The following is a 19,250-nucleotide window of genomic DNA, read 5'->3' as shown; positions in this document are numbered from 1 at the left end:
ACAAGGGGAAAAGTATAGAAATCTAGTTCTAGGACAGACGCAGAACTAATTAAAGGAAATGAAGGCCGCATCTAAGCCAGCGTGGACATTAAAATAGTAACGAGAGCTATTACTTACAACTATAAAGGCAGATGAGATGCAAATTGGATTCTCTGTACGAACCATTACGTTTTCTGGAAGACAACGAAATATTAAATTGGAGTTTTTCGCGAGGCCATTCATCTATTGCATAATTCAATGGAATAATGACCTCAAGGAAGGGGCCAAGGAGTAGATGGAGCAGCTCAAATGCGATACATTAACCAAATTAACTTTATGCAACACTTGCTCATAATTTTCCCCTTTAGCATAACAAGGAAAAATACATTATCTCGACGTTGATTAAAGATACTTATCAAGGATATAAATTAACTTTATTTACTCCACTTAACAACAGCAATTTTTTGACTTTTGGCACAAATGAAATTTTAAACTCTAAGAGGTTGGGAGTTTTGCAATCAGAGCAGAATATCTGTCTTCAAAGCCTTCATCCATTTTAAATGTCAAGAGGTGCAAGGGGAGACCTTTAACACCTGTTTCATTCATTATTCATGTATGCAAAGTGTGGAAATTTAATTTGCTCATAATTATACGAAATATTCCATCATGTCAAAGTTATTAAACGAAAAAAATTACAAATGAGTATTAGAGAAACAAGGATTTTAATGTGAAGAAAATTCTGAGCTTGCAGACATAAAATTCATTTCTCATCTACAAAAAATAAATTTGTTATTACAACATGCAATTTTAAGGGATAAGTGGAAGAAAAAACTGGAACTCAAAAGGAAATGAGAGAATGATGCGAATAAGAGATGTACTCAACATGATGCGTGCGTGCACTAGCATCGTAGTTCCAGTACGTTGTTATTAGGTCAGTAGTAAACAAGAATCTCGCGTGTAACAGAGACCTCTTAAAATCATGGATTGTTTTTGTAAAGGATGAAGTGCTGTAACTTATCTTCCTAGAGCAACTGCATGTCCACTGTGAAGCCTTAATTGTACTTAATTGTATTGATCGTGCTGTTCAAACCATGGAAGCACTCATGATGTTTTTTTTTCCCTTTTGTGGGTGTTCTTTGTCCACGTCAACTCTGTGGGAGAGCATTCTCGCTTAGAAAAACAAAAATTTTTCCAGAAATAATTACAGAGGGAATTGAACGAGAGAGGTTACGAGGTCGGGTCCCTGTAGCTCAAATTGTTGACGGTTCCTTTTTCGAGTACGTAAATTGGTGTCTTCATTCGAATAAACAGTTCTGCCCATATGACGAGACGAGCTTCTGAACGCGCCAATTTCAATAAAGTTTTCAGATTAGTTTCATTTTCTTCATTATTCCATTGAAGATTAATTGTGGATTTTTCTGGACATTACTGGAATGGATCCAATTCCAGTAATGTTCAGAAAATTTTAGATCCATTAGCTGGGACAGATTACTCCCTGATTAAGCTCTAAATGCCAGGGTTCTTTTCCTGCTTTAGAAATGTTTGCATTCCTCTGGAATCTGTTGCAAAGCTTCCACACGACGTTTCCGCCCCTTGAAGATATTTGGGTAACTCCTTCCTGTTGCTCTTCATTTCAGATCATCAAGTAAATGTCATCTGGGAACATCTATGAGAGTATTATGACAAAGCTGTTTATAGGAATATAAACTGAAAAACACCTTTTATGATAATACGCATCTGTCGCTTGGTTCTAAAAGATCAAATATCAAATTTTATGCATACTGTGTTTATAGTATGAACTGTTTTTTTTTAAATATTTTTATGCTAAAACATGCACTGTTATTATCTTGTTCTGGTAATAATGGAAGAATATTAGACATTAGCCGTTTCAACATAAGAAAAATGCAACAAAATAGTAGCTCAATTATACTATAAACACAATATGCATAAAAATGCCTTTGGCCGTTTTAGACCTAAGCCGCAGATATCACATCAGTTCAGGAGGTGAAGGGCATATATATAAAATGGTAACAAAAAATTTGTCTAAATAATAAATTAAATACAGGTGTTTCAGAAGTCTAGACTCATATTATTATGTGTCTAGACTTCTAGGAAATATTATCAATTCTTTTTTCGAAATTTACTCTTAAATTTCGAATCCATTAATAGCCACGCATTTTGAACCAATGATTCTTCTCAATTTTATTTCCAAAAATATTAAAACTGACATCACAATAAGTTTATTTAACTGGATTAATTATGCTGAAAATTCTTGATGTTCGTGGAGGATACTTTCCAGGAAATCGCTGCGAATATTAAGACGAAAGCCTTATGGAAAAAAGGAATTTAAATGAATCTTTTTTAAGGAAATCAAAGCTAAGGCTCACAATCGATAAGAATTAATATGAAATATATATAATAACTATTCGTATTATCTGTTATAATAAGGATAAATGTGAATACGAATATATGAATATATTTTTAACCTTCGCCTTTACCTCTTATTTTGAACTTCAATAAGAAAATACGAATTAAGAGGTGAGTGCTGAACAAATTAAGTCTTTGCTATAAATTAATTATGAGTAAATAGACAGCACTTTAAACTTTAACTATAAATTTTTTAACTGTAAATGAATATATTTTATAAGAAGAATAAATAAAAAATAAAACGCAGTGAAGGCATTCAACTCACAGACGGTGGTGGTATTGGAAAGATGAATAGGGTGGTAGTGATACTGGAGGTGGAATGGAGAGGGCTCTCCTGAAGAGCTATCCAGGAAGGTGACTTACATGGGTCTGCAGAGAAGATGCAGCTGCGATGCATGCGCTTAAACTCTTTATAGACCTTTTCTTTGTCTTTTATTACAAATCGCTGCTCCTCTCTTAATTTTAGAACTTTTGACTCCGTTCCATGAAAGGGTTGGTTTCAAACACTTTATCAACTAGAGCCTTACACATGTCCAAAATCTCCGTCAATGCCTTAAGCGAAGGCTGAAGCTTCAGAATCACATTACCTTCTTCTTCCGTACTGCTTTTTTTTGAGATCATCGAAACCCTCTTTTCCCATATCATGTAGCAAAATCGTAATCTTCAGTAGCCCTACTTCTATCGATGAAATGCCTTTCTGGTCTTTCGCCGCATCAGAAAACTGCCAGGGATCTTACCTGACTAGGTGCTAGCACGAATATGAAATACGGAACATCAAAAATCGGCGAATAAGGAAACAAATGTGAATGAAAAATACTGCAATACAAAAGGCGAGCAGTAAAAATTAGATTGTTGCATGTTTAATAAAGTAAGACGAGCAATAAGAAAATCCATTGAAATGGAAGAATATGTGGTCGAAAGACAAAAATGGAAGATCTAGAGAAACAAATGTATGGACGCCTTTTAGCTTTAGTTGACTCTGCGCATCTTCCGTGTATTCTATGAGTTTTGCGACATGAGAAAACAGTTTCTGAGAATGGGATGGAACCATTCACCCTAGTCCAAGACCGACTAATTCGCCCACAGCTTGGAAAAGGTTCATAACAGTTCCTCCAGTTCCGACGGGAATCGAAAAGCTCTTTCCACACATTTTCGGAGCGCAATCGTGCTGCCACTGTACTAGCCGCGAAAGCTTTGCAGAGAATAGAGGAAATATGATTCATACATCAGTACGCTCTGCTATAGTGATTATAGCTGCCATTCTACAACACTTGCGGAAAATCCTTAGGTTTAAGTTGAGGGACACCAGTCCCTTCTCGTCGAGGCAAAAAGAACTTTTGTGGGCTTTTATTCAGATTATTGTTTGGTTAATCAGTATCTGGCGAAGACTGCATAGTTACAATTTTTGGCGGGGGAAAATTCTCCTATGTGACATGAAAACTCCAATTTTCCAGAGAATGATTTCCCACAAAACTTTGGATGTTTTATCCAGCACAAAAAATCAGCCATAGAATACACACAATTTAATACAGAAAGATGCATTTTGCTAAACACATTGTTATTGTTCAATACTATATGTGAAGTAATTTTTCTTGTATTACATAAAAACGTGTACAGAGTACATTTCTAGTCGTTAAAATTACCCCATCTAAAAGAAATGCATTCTCTAAGCTAAAAATAAGGAGTGACAGATATCAATGTAGATAATAAGTGATTAAGTTTGTGCATCAATTCAGCAGCATTTACTTATTACTGTTATCTCCAAGCAGCTCTCTCGATGTACCATTACAGACGCTGAAGACGATAAAATGGCGCCAGATACAGACGAGGCAACAAGTGGACGGCGAGTAGCAGCCCCGCTTTTCACAGTTATCTGCTAATCCTGTACCCCGGCAGAAATGTTGTTGGAGTAGGGTTTTAGGAGCATCAGTGACTAAGACCATATTGCTCCGCGTATACTGTCTGTAAATTTCGTGTGTTCTATGGTCAATTTTCTGTATGCTGGACGAAAAACCCGAGTTTCCAGGAGAAAAAAAAAACATACTACCCTCGCTTGAGACCAACTAACTGAGCCACGTTGTGCAAAAGACGCATAAAAATCCCTCACGTCATCGAATGAACTTGAACTTAGGTCTTTTCCATCCGGTGTGGAGAGGACGACAATCCTACGAACTGTGCTACCTACGAGGGCCCGACAGAAATGCAGCCTGTGCTAGTCCCGAGATCTGCCAGCCCCCTTCTCCCCACCTTCCATTTTGGCGTTCTTCTGATGCCTCAACGATGCATGGCCCTGACGACATGACCCAGTATTTTCCTGTACCTATTATTTCCAGCAGTGGCCAATCGTTCGGCCATCACGAAAGGTACTTTTCCGTGTTGACTATCCAGTTTCTGAGAACCCAGTGATCCGACCTTATTTAAGTCCTTCAGTACATACTGTTGTCAGCGTGTTAAAAGAATTTCACATTCTTAGACGTTCATTGCTCACGTTCAAACGCATTTTTATAGGATTTTCAGATTTCTATGTAAGAGCGGTAGCAGACACGTTATTGGACGTTCTACTGCTCCCATGAGCTTGATATTTTAACTGTTTATGTCAATATACGTCACAGTCATGAAAATATTCATGTTAATCTGTCCATTCTTTCTAGGTGTGGCTATTCCATTGACGAGCTGTGTATTTACTGGGTAGTTTTCGAAATAATTATTTGGGAAATTGGTGATAGAATCAGAATAGAAGTACAAGTAAATGTGACCAATATTTTAATCACCGAAAAATACCTTAGTAATACCTGAAATATGCATTTAATGGGCTATGCAACGAACTCAGTTGATAAATTCATTCTTGTTAATATTTAATTAGCCGATTAGTAGTTACCTAAAAATCTTGAATCCTTGCTTTCTGTTTTCAATAAATTCATTAACTAAAATACAATTTAGGATGCAAATAAAGTTAGTGGTACAACATGGCGAAATGGATCGTTGTACTTTTTAAAAAAACGAACCCACAGCTATTCTTATTAGGGGTATTTGATGCATGCAAATTATTTAATACTCAAAATAGAACGACTGCACTTGTATACGTTATTTACGAACATTTATAAAAACGTATTCAACATTATACAAACTGCCCTAATAAATACAGTTACATTCTGAAAAAGGTTTACATGAATACGCACTGCAAAAATAAATTACTGAGGCATATGTTACGGATATCAACTGATTAAAAATAACAAGTATCGGGGAATTTTAGTCTGTGGAATGTTAGAGTATGAATAAAGTTTTAAGGTATTAGATGCTGTTGTCGAAACATCATTTGCGGACATGAAAGACATTGTTCTGTGTGCATGCATGATAATATATTTAAAGAGTTTTTATCCGATGTCGATTAGTTATTTAAAATGCGAAATCTGATCATTCACGTTCACATTACCGGTAAATTTGACCTTTGATATTTCTTCCTGAAGCTTTGAACGTAACTGCGTTTCAGGCTGCAGTTCATAAGCTAGGTTTTGACTTCACTGGCAAAGAAGACAGTTACATCTTAGTATATTTTTTTCAAAAAATATCAGTCATGCCATTCCATGCAAATAAGCGATCAGCAAAGCAAGAAATCATTGACAGCAGCACAAACGTAAATCCAGCTTCCCTGCATAACTGATGTGAAACACAGGGGAGCCATCTTTACGTATGAATAAATAGAAACGCAGAGAAACAAAGCTCATTTAAACAATGTAACTTGTATTAAGCAAAAATTTCAAAACTAAATTTATTGCAGAAAATAATTAGCGTAAACAGAACAAAAGCAAGTTAAGACGCAACCACTCACAAGGCTCACTCCAATCCTGAGTAATTGGTTCAGTTCTAACTTCACCCGACCACAGAGCAGCAGTATCCTTTCCCTGTGCTCGTGCGATGTGTATGCGGAGTCTGTAAAGTCCTGAGTGCGCTCTGTAACGGTTTCTAAGGCACTGGTCAGCTGTCCCCTATATGCTGGACCGACGAGGGTCATTCTTGTCATCTCTACGTGGTCCTGAAAAAAGCCACGTGATAGGGTTTTCCGTTAGTGAGTCTCTGTTAACTAAAGCGCCTTTCAATTAGCGTTTGGAAAGCAAGAGAATGTCAAAAAAGAAGAAGCAAACAATATGAAACACCGCTAAAATAAAAGTAATAATAAAAGTAATAACTAAAGTTAACTTAAATTTGACTGGAATGTAGCCATGGATTTATATAGACACCTTTCTTGCACAGACGTATATATTTAAGAGAACCATGGTAGTGTGTTTATTAGAGAAATTGGTGCCAAGATTTCTCAACGAATGTGTGAAAACTTGCTGATCAAATTTGTCATTCAAATTCTGCAATGTTCATCGGGCTTTATATGATCAAATAGCCAAAATGGGTCCTAATCAGAAAATTCGTAATTTGAAATTAACTCTCCGGGCTAGGATTCAAGCATAGTTTGATTGACACAGAATTCGAAGGAAAATATTTATTTCATTGAAAATTCTACGTCATTTGTTAGTAAAATCCTTATATTCTTGTTTACCAAAATTATATAAAAATGCTAAAAATACTTTAAAATAGCTAAAAGTATCAGCGAGACAGCACCGCCCAAGAATTTACGTAAATTTTATTTCATCATCCATGCACATGATGAGGAATATTTAAATATTTTTTGTTTAGTTCGTATTTTTCAAACTCTTACCTCAAACCTCTTTATGGCATTGTACACCGTGAGGCACTGTTCCAGTTCTTCCATCCTCCAAGCATTGCTATATCCAGATTTTCCTCTTCTACAACCGTGACTCCCGTTCCGCCTAGGCTCCCAGTTTGCTGATCCTGCTAGGTCAGGAATGACTCCTTCTTTCACCACGTAATGAATCAAGTCCATTGCTCTTCGCATTTGGAGAAACACGGTATCTCTATTTTCCCGGGCAGTGTCGCAATCTGGATGGCGTAGGCAAGCCTGGAATTACAAATACAAAAATAATATTAAAAAAATACTGCAGAAACATTCATAACATTAAAATATTTAAATTATTTCCATTTTGTAATAACTAAGATTTTGAGAAATTTTAATAAACAAAAAATGAAATGTTACAACAAATAATGTAGAATATATTCAAAGCTAAATTTAAATTTAAAATTTATAATTTTCATTTTTTAATTTATTTTATCTTGTTGCTAGCTGTACAGTTTGCGGTTATCTTAAAAGTGCTTAGGCTTTGATATAGCTTTGCTGGGTCAATCAAACTCCTCTAGGATCGTATTAGGAGCAGACTGTTCGACAGCCCTGATTTTCAAAATATGCTACCATTTTTATTGTAGATGCCACAGGAAAGGCTTTAATTTTCACAGTTTGTAACTTTGTGACAGTATAAGTTTACTATCATGCTTATTTGCATACACTTTGATATTACCTTTCCTGCTTTCGCTGAAACGAAGGAAGTCTTATTAAGATATTGATTGTGGAGCAGATGTTCTTCAATTCTACATAGCTACAGTCTTCTCAACTGCCTTAGCTTCATCATTCTCTTGAATATATGCATATTTAAATAGATGGATCCAGATGCCAACGGAAAATTGAGTGTGTATTCCCTGTAACGAACTATCCTTCTAAATTTCAACGTCTCTGTGTATCTTAACTATCTTTGCTGTTCGGGAATGAAGGAACAAATTTAAAAATTGAAAGAAATAATTTAAAATGTCAGAAAGTTTCACTGAATGCAAGAATTCTGTTGTCATGCATTAGGCAAACAGTTCTTCGAACTAATGACGTGTGCTTTTAAAATAATAGGTCATAAATCTATTCAGACATATTCTCCTAATATACCATATTCATTAAATTTGCATTTCGAGGTATTTTTCTCATATTAAGCCTAAAGTTAAACAACTATATAATTTAGGATAAGATTATTATGAAAGAATTAATACGTGCATTTTTTATTAATGCAAATTATTACTACTAAAAACTTTTCAATGTTACGGATAATAAGTAAAAGTTGTAATCTAGTTACCTTAGATGATGTTAATAACATCATTGTGGATCTTTCTAAAATTTGCCTTGCTGCCCACATTTGCGCCCTTCTCCTCTCATCTTTCAGTTCCTATAATATATATAAAGAAAAATCCAAACAATTACAATGTTTTTGTACGTATTTACGAAAATTTCCCGAAGAAATTGGAAATCTCAGTGGGAAACTCTTCTCACATGCTGAACAAGATCTGTTCACAAATTCTGTATAGTTTACTTCGGAATTCAGCAATAAAAAGTTAATCTTAAAAATAATTCTTACTTACGTTATGGCCTCTCCCCATAAGGTGAGCGAGCTCTACCATTTCTGTCCCAAACTGGCTGAAAGCTTTGACAAACTCCGTAAAATTAGCAACATTCTCCAATCGGTTCAGACTTATAGACACCTGGGTTCGTGAAAATAAATAGTTAAAAGCAACTCTTAAAAATAAAGAAAATTGAACATTTTAAAACTTCAATAATGTTCATTGGGTTGTTATGTTTGAAATTGCAGGCCTAGAATAACCATATAAAATCTTATTCGTTGAGTTTGAAAATAAGTTAATTAGTTGATCTACCCTGTCTTTCGTGCTTAGGAGCTGCTTCACCACCACAGTGTCAGCCAGTAAAAGAACCCTCGTGATAGATGAGAGGAGTGCACGTCCTGCCCGAACAAGATGGTGTTTGTCCGCATAAGGCCGGCTTTGTCCAGCGTCATCATGTTGGACCTCGCATAGATGTTCAATCATAGAGCCTGGAAGAAAGAATATTACTTTCTTAAATGAAAACACACACAGTGAGTGTAATTTTATCTTATTCTTTACTATATGTAAGCCGCTAAAGAATCTCCTGTATCGTAATCTCTATTCGCATTCAGAATTATACGTCTGATTTCGCTTTAATCTCTAATACTTTCTGCAAAGGTTATTGGAAAATGGCATGTCTGTGGCGAAAAACAAGCAAATGTCCATTTATTTCTTTATATGTTATATGTTATAATATAACATATAAAGAAATATGTTATATGTTATATGTCTTCTTGCTTTATATGTTATAATAGTTTAATCATGGTACGTCGATGATCCCTTCTTTAAACCTGTACAGACTGCACTGAAGGTGATGATTATAGAGAATGACTGCAGCTAAGCATCCTAGCAATGTTTGGAAGCTATGCTAATAAGGAGCTCTGTTATTGGTGGACTCTCGGCTTCATTTTGGTGTGCTTTGCAATATTAAACTTGCCCTTCGTTTGACTTAATTGATGCCAGTTGACTGACATTCATGACTTAGTGATTATAGGTAATCCCCTGGTATTAATTTATTATTTAGGCGACTTTTAGCTAAAACAACACACACGTATTCCGTTAATTATTAATAAAATGAAAATAAAATGGCTCCGTTTTCGTCAGCACAAAGGAGAAACAATTCGTTTATCTCAAGATCATTCTTGGCGGACTTCTTTTACTTGGAAAACTCTCTCTCCCTCGGCCATAGTTTGCAACGTGGCGAATATGAGTTCGAGAGCTCACAGCTCCTTTTAAGCCTTTAATTAAAGTGGTTGCTAAGAGCATCTCATCAGACGAAGTGTGACGCTGTGTGGAAGTCGCGTGTTTGTCTAGTCAGGGGAGAAGCAACTAAGCCTTTGCTAACTAATGTGCAACTCTTAATTTCTTCTGCGCGGTGCGGTTAAGTAAGCATCTAAGACGAGGTGATCCATCAAACTAAACACCTCTAATGAGCCCGAGACCGTTTTATAAAAAGGTGGTCAAGTTCCTGTTTTGATCATTGGTCTCAGGGGCCGTGTGACTCTGCATACTCTATTTAAATACTATCACCGACTTTAGTACATCCCAGCATGGCAGAATAATCACAATTACGGCTTTGCATCTTTTGCTTCCTTTGGGATTTGAGAGATTCAGTACGGTGCCATCTTAAACGATTAGTTCCGAACTTCTGGTAGCTGTTCCATAATTTAGCTTCTTCTATTCTGTTCACAGTTTCCTATGATAATCTGGACATTAAATACTTTATATGAGAAAATAAATGAAGAAATGAAAATAAATACGATCTCGCTTTTTACGAGGATGAGTTAAATGAGAAAAAATCTATTTGGTTACCCAATTAGGGTGCATTATTTTTCATAATAATCGCTTAAGTGTTTAGGTAAAAATTATATATGCAAGCTATCCAGCTTGCCTATATAATTTTTCGCCCTGGTTGTACCAGATCATAATTAACGTAATTTTTATTTCATTGTCATATGCATATTTCTGTGCTGATTTGTATAGACGTTGGTCTTTTATTATTATTATTTTTTTGTTGTTGTTACACCAAAGAAACTGAGGAAACATGGCGTTAGTATATCGTCTGTAAATGCATGTATTGTATTTATGGTTGGTCTGTCGATTTTGAGATCAACTGACTCGGCCACAGTGTAACTAGATGAAAAACCTGGGTTTTTCATCGTTGACAGGAGGTAAAGGATTTTCCGAGGGATAAAACTGCAGAATAAAAAAAAACAGTAATTTCTCTTGTCATTTCGGGAATCGAACTTTGGGCATTATGTTAGTTGCCGATAGCCACACTTTAAGAAGAACATGTTATTTTTGAATAACTTTGATCAATTTCATCATTTTTCAGTGAGGCTGGATAAGGTGCCAAAATTTGGAAAATGTTTTAATTAGTGTTGTCTTCAGACAATCGTACAAAAGAGATAAATATTTTCGCTTCATTGCAAGTGCTGTTATTCCGAATTGTCTCATTAATGGTGGTTAAAACCAGGTACTTTATCACAATGCTAAGCCTCTTAAAAAGTGGACTAGAGAATCTGCTACACTGCAAGAAAACCTCCTTGGGATGAAGACCAACACAGCCAAGTGGTGGTCTTCATTCCAGGAGATTTCGATGTGTACGTTGTAGGACATTCAAGATATGTCTTTGAACTCTTTAAACCTAATGAAACCATCATAAACGAACAATACCACTGTATTGAGCATTCCCCTGAAAGGAAAAAATGCCTTCTTATATTGCTTGGATAATTTCTATCAAAATTGAGGAGTTTGGTTGGGAAAGATATTCCACATTCCGTGTATTCGCCAGACTCAGCAGTGGCGGATCCAGAAAAAAATGACAGCGAGGGCACCAGTTGTGACAGGGGATCACCATTTTGTGCACTAGAATGGCGATCACTTTAGTATCAGTGTTGCCAACTCTAGTCAGTTGAAAATAGCTGAAACACAACGCAAAAATAGATAAAATCCTATGTTAACAATGAAAAAAAAAAATTTTTTTTTGTAGCTAAAGGGAATTTAAACGATTGGTGTATATTTTCCGAAAAACGACAGGGGAGGCACATGCCCCGGTGCCCCTACCCTGAATCCGCCACAGCGCCACAGGGTTGCTAGCTTAGTAATCCAGAGGGCCGCACAAGGTAAACTTCGTAGGTTTGAGAGCCGCAAGCCTTCAAATTGCGTAAAGTGAATTTTATTAAAAAATATTTTTATAAAGTAAAAATTTACTTTTCAGCTATATTTTACATGCCTATTTATAAATACAGTAGCATATTATGAAAATGCCTGTCTTAAAATGACAAGGAAATATTGTATATGAAAAAAACTGGAGTTGCATTTCTCAAGTCATTTTCATAAAGTACAGTCCGCATTGAGTTGCTTACAATACGAGGATGTCTAAAAAGTAAATTAATAGATGTTCGGGGGAAATAGTAGTAGGGTTTTAGGAGTATCACTGGCTAAGGCCATATTGCTCCGTGTGTTCTGAGGGCGATTTTCTGTTTGTTTGGCGTAAAACCCGAGTTTCCGGGAGAATAAACCTTGCTACTCTCGCCTGAGACTGACTAACTCAGCCATGTTGTGAAAAGGCCTATAAAAATTCCTCACGTAATTGACAGAACTCGAACTCGGGTCTTTTCCACGCGGTGTGGGGAGGGCGGCGATTCTGACAACTGTGCTATCCACGATGCCGTTTTGGGGAAGAGTTCACTTAGGTGTGCGTGTTAAAGGCCAAAGCAACAAAAGTTATATGCTGTCTAACTGCATGCATTCTTCAGTCGGTTTGCTGTGTTGTTGGAAGAAAATCTCGAGTTTCCGGAAGAAAAAAGCAATGCAACAATGCAATCATCGCCTGGGCAGTCGCTTGTGCGAGGGTAGCATTGTTTCCAAATCTTCCACGTTTTTTGCATTGTTTTTTCCTCGCGTTGAAAATTTTTCCTCACTTTCAGAATTTTATGTACTTTTCTCGTTGTGAAAAAGCCCATAAAATTCTCGCGTCATTGACGGCCTTTCAACTGGGGCAATTTCCACCGACTGTGAGATGGCGGTGGTTATAACAACTGTACTACCGCTAGGGCTTTGGGAAAGAACCCGTGCCTTTCCCAATAGTGAACATCACATGAATAAAGGCACTGATTGTTTCTCTGAATTTTTGGTATTTTTCTAAAGCATGACACAGACACGTATATCTTTCTTAAAAATGAAGGAAACGTTTCGTATATTTATTGAAAAATGCCAAGTAGTAATTTTTTTCATTAGATATTTGGTTGGGTTGTCATTAGCGTTTTTTAATTTTTTTTCATTCTCTGTTAAGCAAAATATTATTCTTATGTCTCTAGATTTTTCCATTCCATATTTCTTTGAGTGCTACAGCTGAAGTGTCAAAGAGAATGAATTTCGCGAGCCACAGTTTGGTCATGGCTGCTTTACACCATCAGATTACTACTTATTCAGTTATCTAAAACAATATCTTGAAAAAACAGTTGTAAACGTTGAGGGTGTCAAAAATTTCCTGTCCGCATTCTTTGTGTCAAAGCCTAAGGAATTTTATAAGCATGTTATTGAAATACTTGTAGGAAGGCAGAAAGTCATAGAGAAAGAAGGAAAATATATACAGTACATGATTAAAACTTCATTTGATGTAGTTGTGTATTTATTTAAAAAAATGGAAAAAACGACATTACTTAAGATGACCTGGAGAATGTTCGATCACTTCCGAGAGACCTCTCGGGTTTCTATGGTGCATTGAGCAGTGTGATTGCAGTGTCTTTAGCAAAATGATGTCTTCAATGAAACGTCCGGATCTCTTATTTTTGTGATACTTCGTAGATAATTTTGGAGGATGTTTGATTATGAACTCGACGTGAAGATTTAACCTTGACGCTAATAGAATACAGCAGTAATCCCAGGGACGTGAAGAACAACATGAACATGATCTTCCTTGTGCTTTTGATATCCTTGATTTTTACTCCTCTGTGGTGTTCAAGACAGATGAAAGAATGCATTTTTTTCATAAACTCATCAGGTGCTTTAAATCATTCTCAGTTGTTTCTTGCTTTGCACCATCCACTTCCCCCTATACTGCAGCCAGATGTGATGACATTGGCAGACCCCGTAACACCTGTAAATCAGAACCAGTATTAGCCATTCCCATAGTTAAATCTGTGGTGAGGGGTGGTGGGTAATATCTTCAGGTATCAGAAATTTCATAATTTTTTTTTTTCAGCTGCATTGACCTGGAAACAGATTTTGGTAAGTTAGCAAAGACAGGGAATTTTTGTCTCCAGCGCTTTTAAGATAGTGAAATGCACATAGTTACTCCATTCTCCACTTACTGGAAAGGGGAAATATGTCAAATTCTCTTCTCATATTAGTTCCACTTCCTGTTGACATGGAATAAGCAGATAGCACGCTCTCTTTCTATAAAAAAAGGTTAGCACCATCCTTGGCGGGTATAGAAAATTGTCGAATGAAATCTCAGCGATTGAAACGTTATGATGTTCATGTCGCAATGCATGTCATGATTTCTTCATGAAATGAATTGCGTTTCACAGATGCCTGAACAAAAAAAACACCTTCAGTTTTTTTGTTTGCAAGAGTGTAATGGTTTATTCAAAGGAAGAATTATTTCTGTAAACTTTTACCCGTTTTCATGCGACGCGACTTTATGATGAGTTCACTCACAAAGCACAAAACCCTTGCAAAGCAAACCATAAAAATTCTTAAAATACTTTTCACGTTGAACAAATGTCATATTTTTATGAATCGCCAAAATACTTTCCTGAAAGTGTACAGAATAGCGTTTTTATTTCCACTATATGAAAGGTAGTTAAAGTTCCATTAGGTATCAGCTCAAAGGTCAGACTTCATGTTCTTTGCTTGGGCTGCAGTTGAGCCTCGAGCCATAGTTTTCTAAAAAAGAATTGGAGGCAAGTTTATCTCTAGAGGTGAGAGAAAGAGAGGAGGTACATGCATCAGCTGTAAAAAAAATGCTCTTTCATTACGAAACATCCACAAAAACTGAGAGGTTCATTTATTTTGCTTCTCCTGTGGCTTGCATTGTGTCTATACTTACTATATATTTTCTACCTGGGAAATCGGCCTTGATATAGCAGAGCATCTCACTCATAGACAATGCATTGTATTTATGAGTCTGTCGATCCTAGATGTGTGCGTGTGCGCCCGTCTGACCGTCTTTTAAGCACCGAAGCAATAAGCAAATGAGGAGTCAGTATAGTATGTGCTAATAATTTGTCTAATCCTGTCTTCAATTTATTCAAACTACCCTCACAACACCCGATGGAAATTTGTTTTGTTTCAATAGTCAACTTTTTAAATGAAAGTAGATTTTCGCACATATATCCTACACCATCCCTTTTTCAATTTAAATTTATGTTCCCTTATGTGTATTGTCCTATAAAGAAAAGGATGCCATCGTATTTAGTTCGCTCAGTCCATTTAAAGACGATCTATTTAAAAGGGTTGAGCGAATTTAAAGATGGTCTTTCTTCATTGATCTCCTCATAGGGGCTTAGTTTCCAGATGCTGAAATTCACAGAACTTGCTTGGGTAAGAATACCAGTTTTGTATCCTTGACCGTCTGATTTTTCTTCTCTGCATCCTTTCCATCAAATGCACATTCTTCTTAAAATGAGGTTTTTCAGATCTGTGTGCAGTAGTCAAGGCGTGGCCTAATCATTGCTTTATACAACTGGATAATCACCTCCTTGTCCTTGCTGGCAAAATTCCTGTATATCATTAACAAAACCTCATGATCTGTGCTAGCAGCCCGTTTGCACTGCCCAGAGACCTTCATATCGAACTGCTAAATTACTCCTAGATCTCTCTCGTTCTCCGCCATCTTTATTATGGTACTACCCAATTCTTATACTGTTCTAGGTTTACTGCTCCTCAAATGCTGTACGCTGAATTTTAACAATGATAAAATTCAGTTGCCACTTTTCAGTCTACCTCCCTTTTATTGCTCTTATTAGAGTGGTATACACTGAGTGTCACTAATCACTCTTTCAACCTTTGTAATCAGCAAACGTTTTTTTTTTTAAGTTAAGATAGTTTCCGGGTGGTTTAATTTATGGTAATGAAAACCATGAAAACGTCTTCGAAATCGGCCTAGCTGCGGTCCAAAAAAGCCTATAAAATTATCAGCCCATTTTGTGTCGTTGTTCAATGTAATATGTTTTTTAATTGATGCTTAATTATGCCACCTTCTCAGTTTAGTACTGTCCAGGCTGTGATTCCATAAATTTAATTAAACAGATTTAAAACATATTTATTAAACAAAAGATGCTTTTTTGCATATATTTATCATATTCTATTAATCACTCCATCGTTAGAAAATCCTGATAGTGAAATTATGATTCCATATAAACTTTGTGTTTTTGTTATAATCTCGAAATTAAAGTTAGACTTAACTTATAGTTAACTTAACTATTAGATCTAATAAAAAGTTGGGGAAGGGCATTACGTGGTGATGTTCCATAGAATTATAATTCATGGGGAATAACAGTGGTCATTACTAAGATTATAATTAACTATTAGAGTTTGATTAACGTAAAGTAATAATAGTAACGTGCAAAATAGTAATGAAATGTTAACATTTGAGTCGCTCACCTGCTGCCCTGGCATCCCTGCAAGCTTCGTACATATCTACTTTGATCTCTGGATTGTCATCAGCAATGGCTTCACCCACGGAGACGAACCTGTCCACCGACAAATAGACTGCTTGTCCCACCCTAAATACGGCATTTAAGGCTTTGTCAGCTCTAAGCGATCTCTCTCTGGAGGTGTAGGAGATCTAAAAAGAAGTCTGAATTTTATCGATAAAGATAACATAAAATGGCTCTTATTAAGAGGTCAAAAGTTAGAGAAAGTTAAAAGTTCTAAAGTCTTTATAGTTCTAAGTTCTAAACTAATAATTTATAAACACTTGTACTCATAATAATACCCAATTTGTAGGAACTCTGAGATTAATTGTTTGTGAAAAAGATGTTTCTGTTAGGAAATGATCTACTCAAATATACTTTAGCGAATGCTAAAGTTCATTAGCATTCTCTTTGATTACTTACTAATTGAACTTAAACACAAACAGATCATGCACATTTAGAAACAAAACTGAAATCTAGGATACGCCAGTAAACCGTAAATAGAACACTAGAGGGCGTGGCATTGAGAGTTTAGCAGGGATTGCATACACAAGTGGGTGGGTCCACCGAAAACTTTAGCAAAGGGTGTGGCTTGAAGAGTTTTACAAGGATAGCGAATGGTATGGTGAGGTGCTTCAAAGCGTAGAGATATAAATAAACACCGGCCCACCATGAAACAGATTTTTCGGCTAAATTTTAATTTGTCTGTACAGTAATATTAGGAGTATTGAAAACAAAGTGAGTTTGAGCTTTTCAAGACAGCTAATGCCGATGTAGTTGTACTTATTGAGACACGGTGCCACTCATAGATACGAGATGAAGAATTTTATTTCGGTGAATATTTTATGTTCAGGGTGAATTTTTTATTTTATTTTTTATGTTGATGTTCTGATCAAAAAGTGTCTGGAGGTGATAAGAACGCTCTCTGAGTTAGATCAAGATAATGTAGATGTTAAGCCAGTGTGGCGTGAAATGACTTGCAGTGAAGGGAAGATGATAGTTGGGGTCTGTTACAAGCCAAGTGACTCTGAGGAGTATTGACAAAAATCCCTTTTAGGCAGATTGAATGGCCTAGTAAATGCGATTATCTCATTACGCGCGACTTCAACCTACTTCTTATAGACTGGAACACGTTAACCGGAAAATGCGCTATATGGTAACAGTTTGTTGGACAAACCGGATCGTTGCTACTTATCCCAACGTATCCGAGAGAGACAAGAGAAATTATAAGGGACACTAACGTCCTAGATCTGATTCTCACTAACAAGCCTAACTTCATAAAAAACTTTACAGTGGGGAAACCAATAGCAGGCAGTGAGTACAATACCATAAAATGTATTGTATTTTAAGAAGCCTATGTAATTAAAGTTAAAGGCAAGAGATTCAATTTCAAGGGATGGTACTACAATGAAAAGAAATATTTCTTGCGCTTCATTAGCTGGAGTGACTACCGTATGGGGTCGGGTAAAAATATGCTGTGGGAAATATTAAAGGGATTTATCCTCGAAACTTCACACGTATTCGTACCAGGTCAAATTTCGGAAACTTAAGATGCCAAAAAACATGACAGGTGCTGTTAAGAGTTTAATTGAGCAAAAGAAGCAAAACATGAAACAGTTACAGACATTGGCGATTGCGATTTGCATTACATTTGTATGAGCTATGTAACAAAACCACATATGGAATAGAAGGGCGAAAGCTGATTACAATAAAGTACTAGCAAAGAGAGCAAAGACCGGGATAGGGAGTTCCTCTCATAGGAGTGTATGAGAGCTCCCTATCCTGGTTAATGGCTATAGAGAAAATAAATAAAAAATAGGTCCCTTCAGTGGTTGCACTGGGAGGTCCATAGAAAGATCGGAAGAAATGCCAACTACGTTCTTTGAATTCTCCAGAAATTCAAACTCGACTTTCTGGAGAATTGTAAAGGATTCAGATTGCTGTGAATTAAGTGATATAATGATCTCATACAAATATTTGTTAGAAAAACTAGAAAAGAGTTTAAAGAAGGTCTAGGCGTTATGGGAAGATAGTATATATTCAATTATAATTAAAAAGGCTGCATGTGAGTATATTAAACCTTTGGGAACGTCGATAAGAGCGTCATTAGACTAGACTTTGGGAAGGTCCCCTTGGACTGAAGAAGTGTCTTCCTCCTAGTCCACAAAGGTTGTGCTAAAGTATAGTTGGGTAACTATAGACCGGTGAATTTCACTGCTGCGATAGATAAGATGATGACGTCCTCAGTTAAGGATGCGATTTAGAACCATCCCCATAAGAGTGATATCTTGAATAGATCCCAGCACAAGTTCGTTAAGGGGAGGTTATGCCTGACCAAAATGGTAAATTACTATAATGTAGTCGTTGAACAGTTGGATACCGGTAATTTTGACACAGGGATATTATCTAGACTTTGGTAAAGCTTTTGATATCGTCTCATGGAATGCTGCTATGTAGAGTGCAAGAATTTGGAGTTACTAGTAAGATCCTACTCTGGATTTGAGATAGGAGACAGAGGGGTTGAAAGATAAAGAGAGAGAGCTGTCATAAATGGCTAGCCTTCAGATTGGACCAGTGTAACAAGTGGGTCCCTGTGTGAATGGTGTTGGGTCCCCTCCTGTTTCAGATTTTCATAAATGATATTAACGATGGTATTCAGAGGAAATGTCAAAGTTTGTTGTTGATTTTAATGCGGGAAGGATGGTTAACACTTGGAGCCTGACCACTTCGCTTCAAAAAAGACCTGAATTAGTTGCATATATGGTTCGAAAAATGGCGTTTAAAGTTTAAGGCTTCTAAATACAGTATAAAGTTATGCATTTAACGAATAGAAATCCGGGAGTTACATGTAAACTAGGGGGAGAGGAGCTAAAAATA

The 19,250-nt window shown here is 36.4% G+C and overlaps 1 protein-coding gene across 1 annotated transcript in view; it reads right to left on the bottom strand.

The window, feature by feature from the left end:
• Nucleotides 1-16,469, bottom strand: part of LOC150082240 (alpha-catulin-like) — a 96,327-nt gene extending 79,858 nt beyond the window's left edge. The window contains exons 1-6 of the mRNA XM_090380072.1: nt 16,342-16,469; nt 9,001-9,176; nt 8,710-8,829; nt 8,427-8,516; nt 7,115-7,375; nt 6,236-6,439 (exon numbers count right to left, since the gene is read on the bottom strand). Coding sequence (XP_090236198.1) covers nt 6,236-6,439; nt 7,115-7,375; nt 8,427-8,516; nt 8,710-8,829; nt 9,001-9,176; nt 16,342-16,375 — 885 coding nt within the window. The 5' untranslated portion in view covers nt 16,376-16,469. The remainder of the gene's footprint in view (nt 1-6,235; nt 6,440-7,114; nt 7,376-8,426; nt 8,517-8,709; nt 8,830-9,000; nt 9,177-16,341) is intronic.
• Between the last annotated feature and the right edge of the window lie 2,781 nt (nt 16,470-19,250).

Source organism: Mastigoproctus giganteus, chromosome 8 (genome assembly GCF_048544385.1).
Source record: "Mastigoproctus giganteus isolate SK-2022 chromosome 8, ASM4854438v1, whole genome shotgun sequence".
NCBI lineage: Eukaryota > Metazoa > Arthropoda > Arachnida > Uropygi > Thelyphonidae > Mastigoproctus > Mastigoproctus giganteus.
The sequence above is the reverse complement of the archived record's forward strand: the minus strand, read 5'-3'. Positions and strand labels throughout refer to the sequence as shown.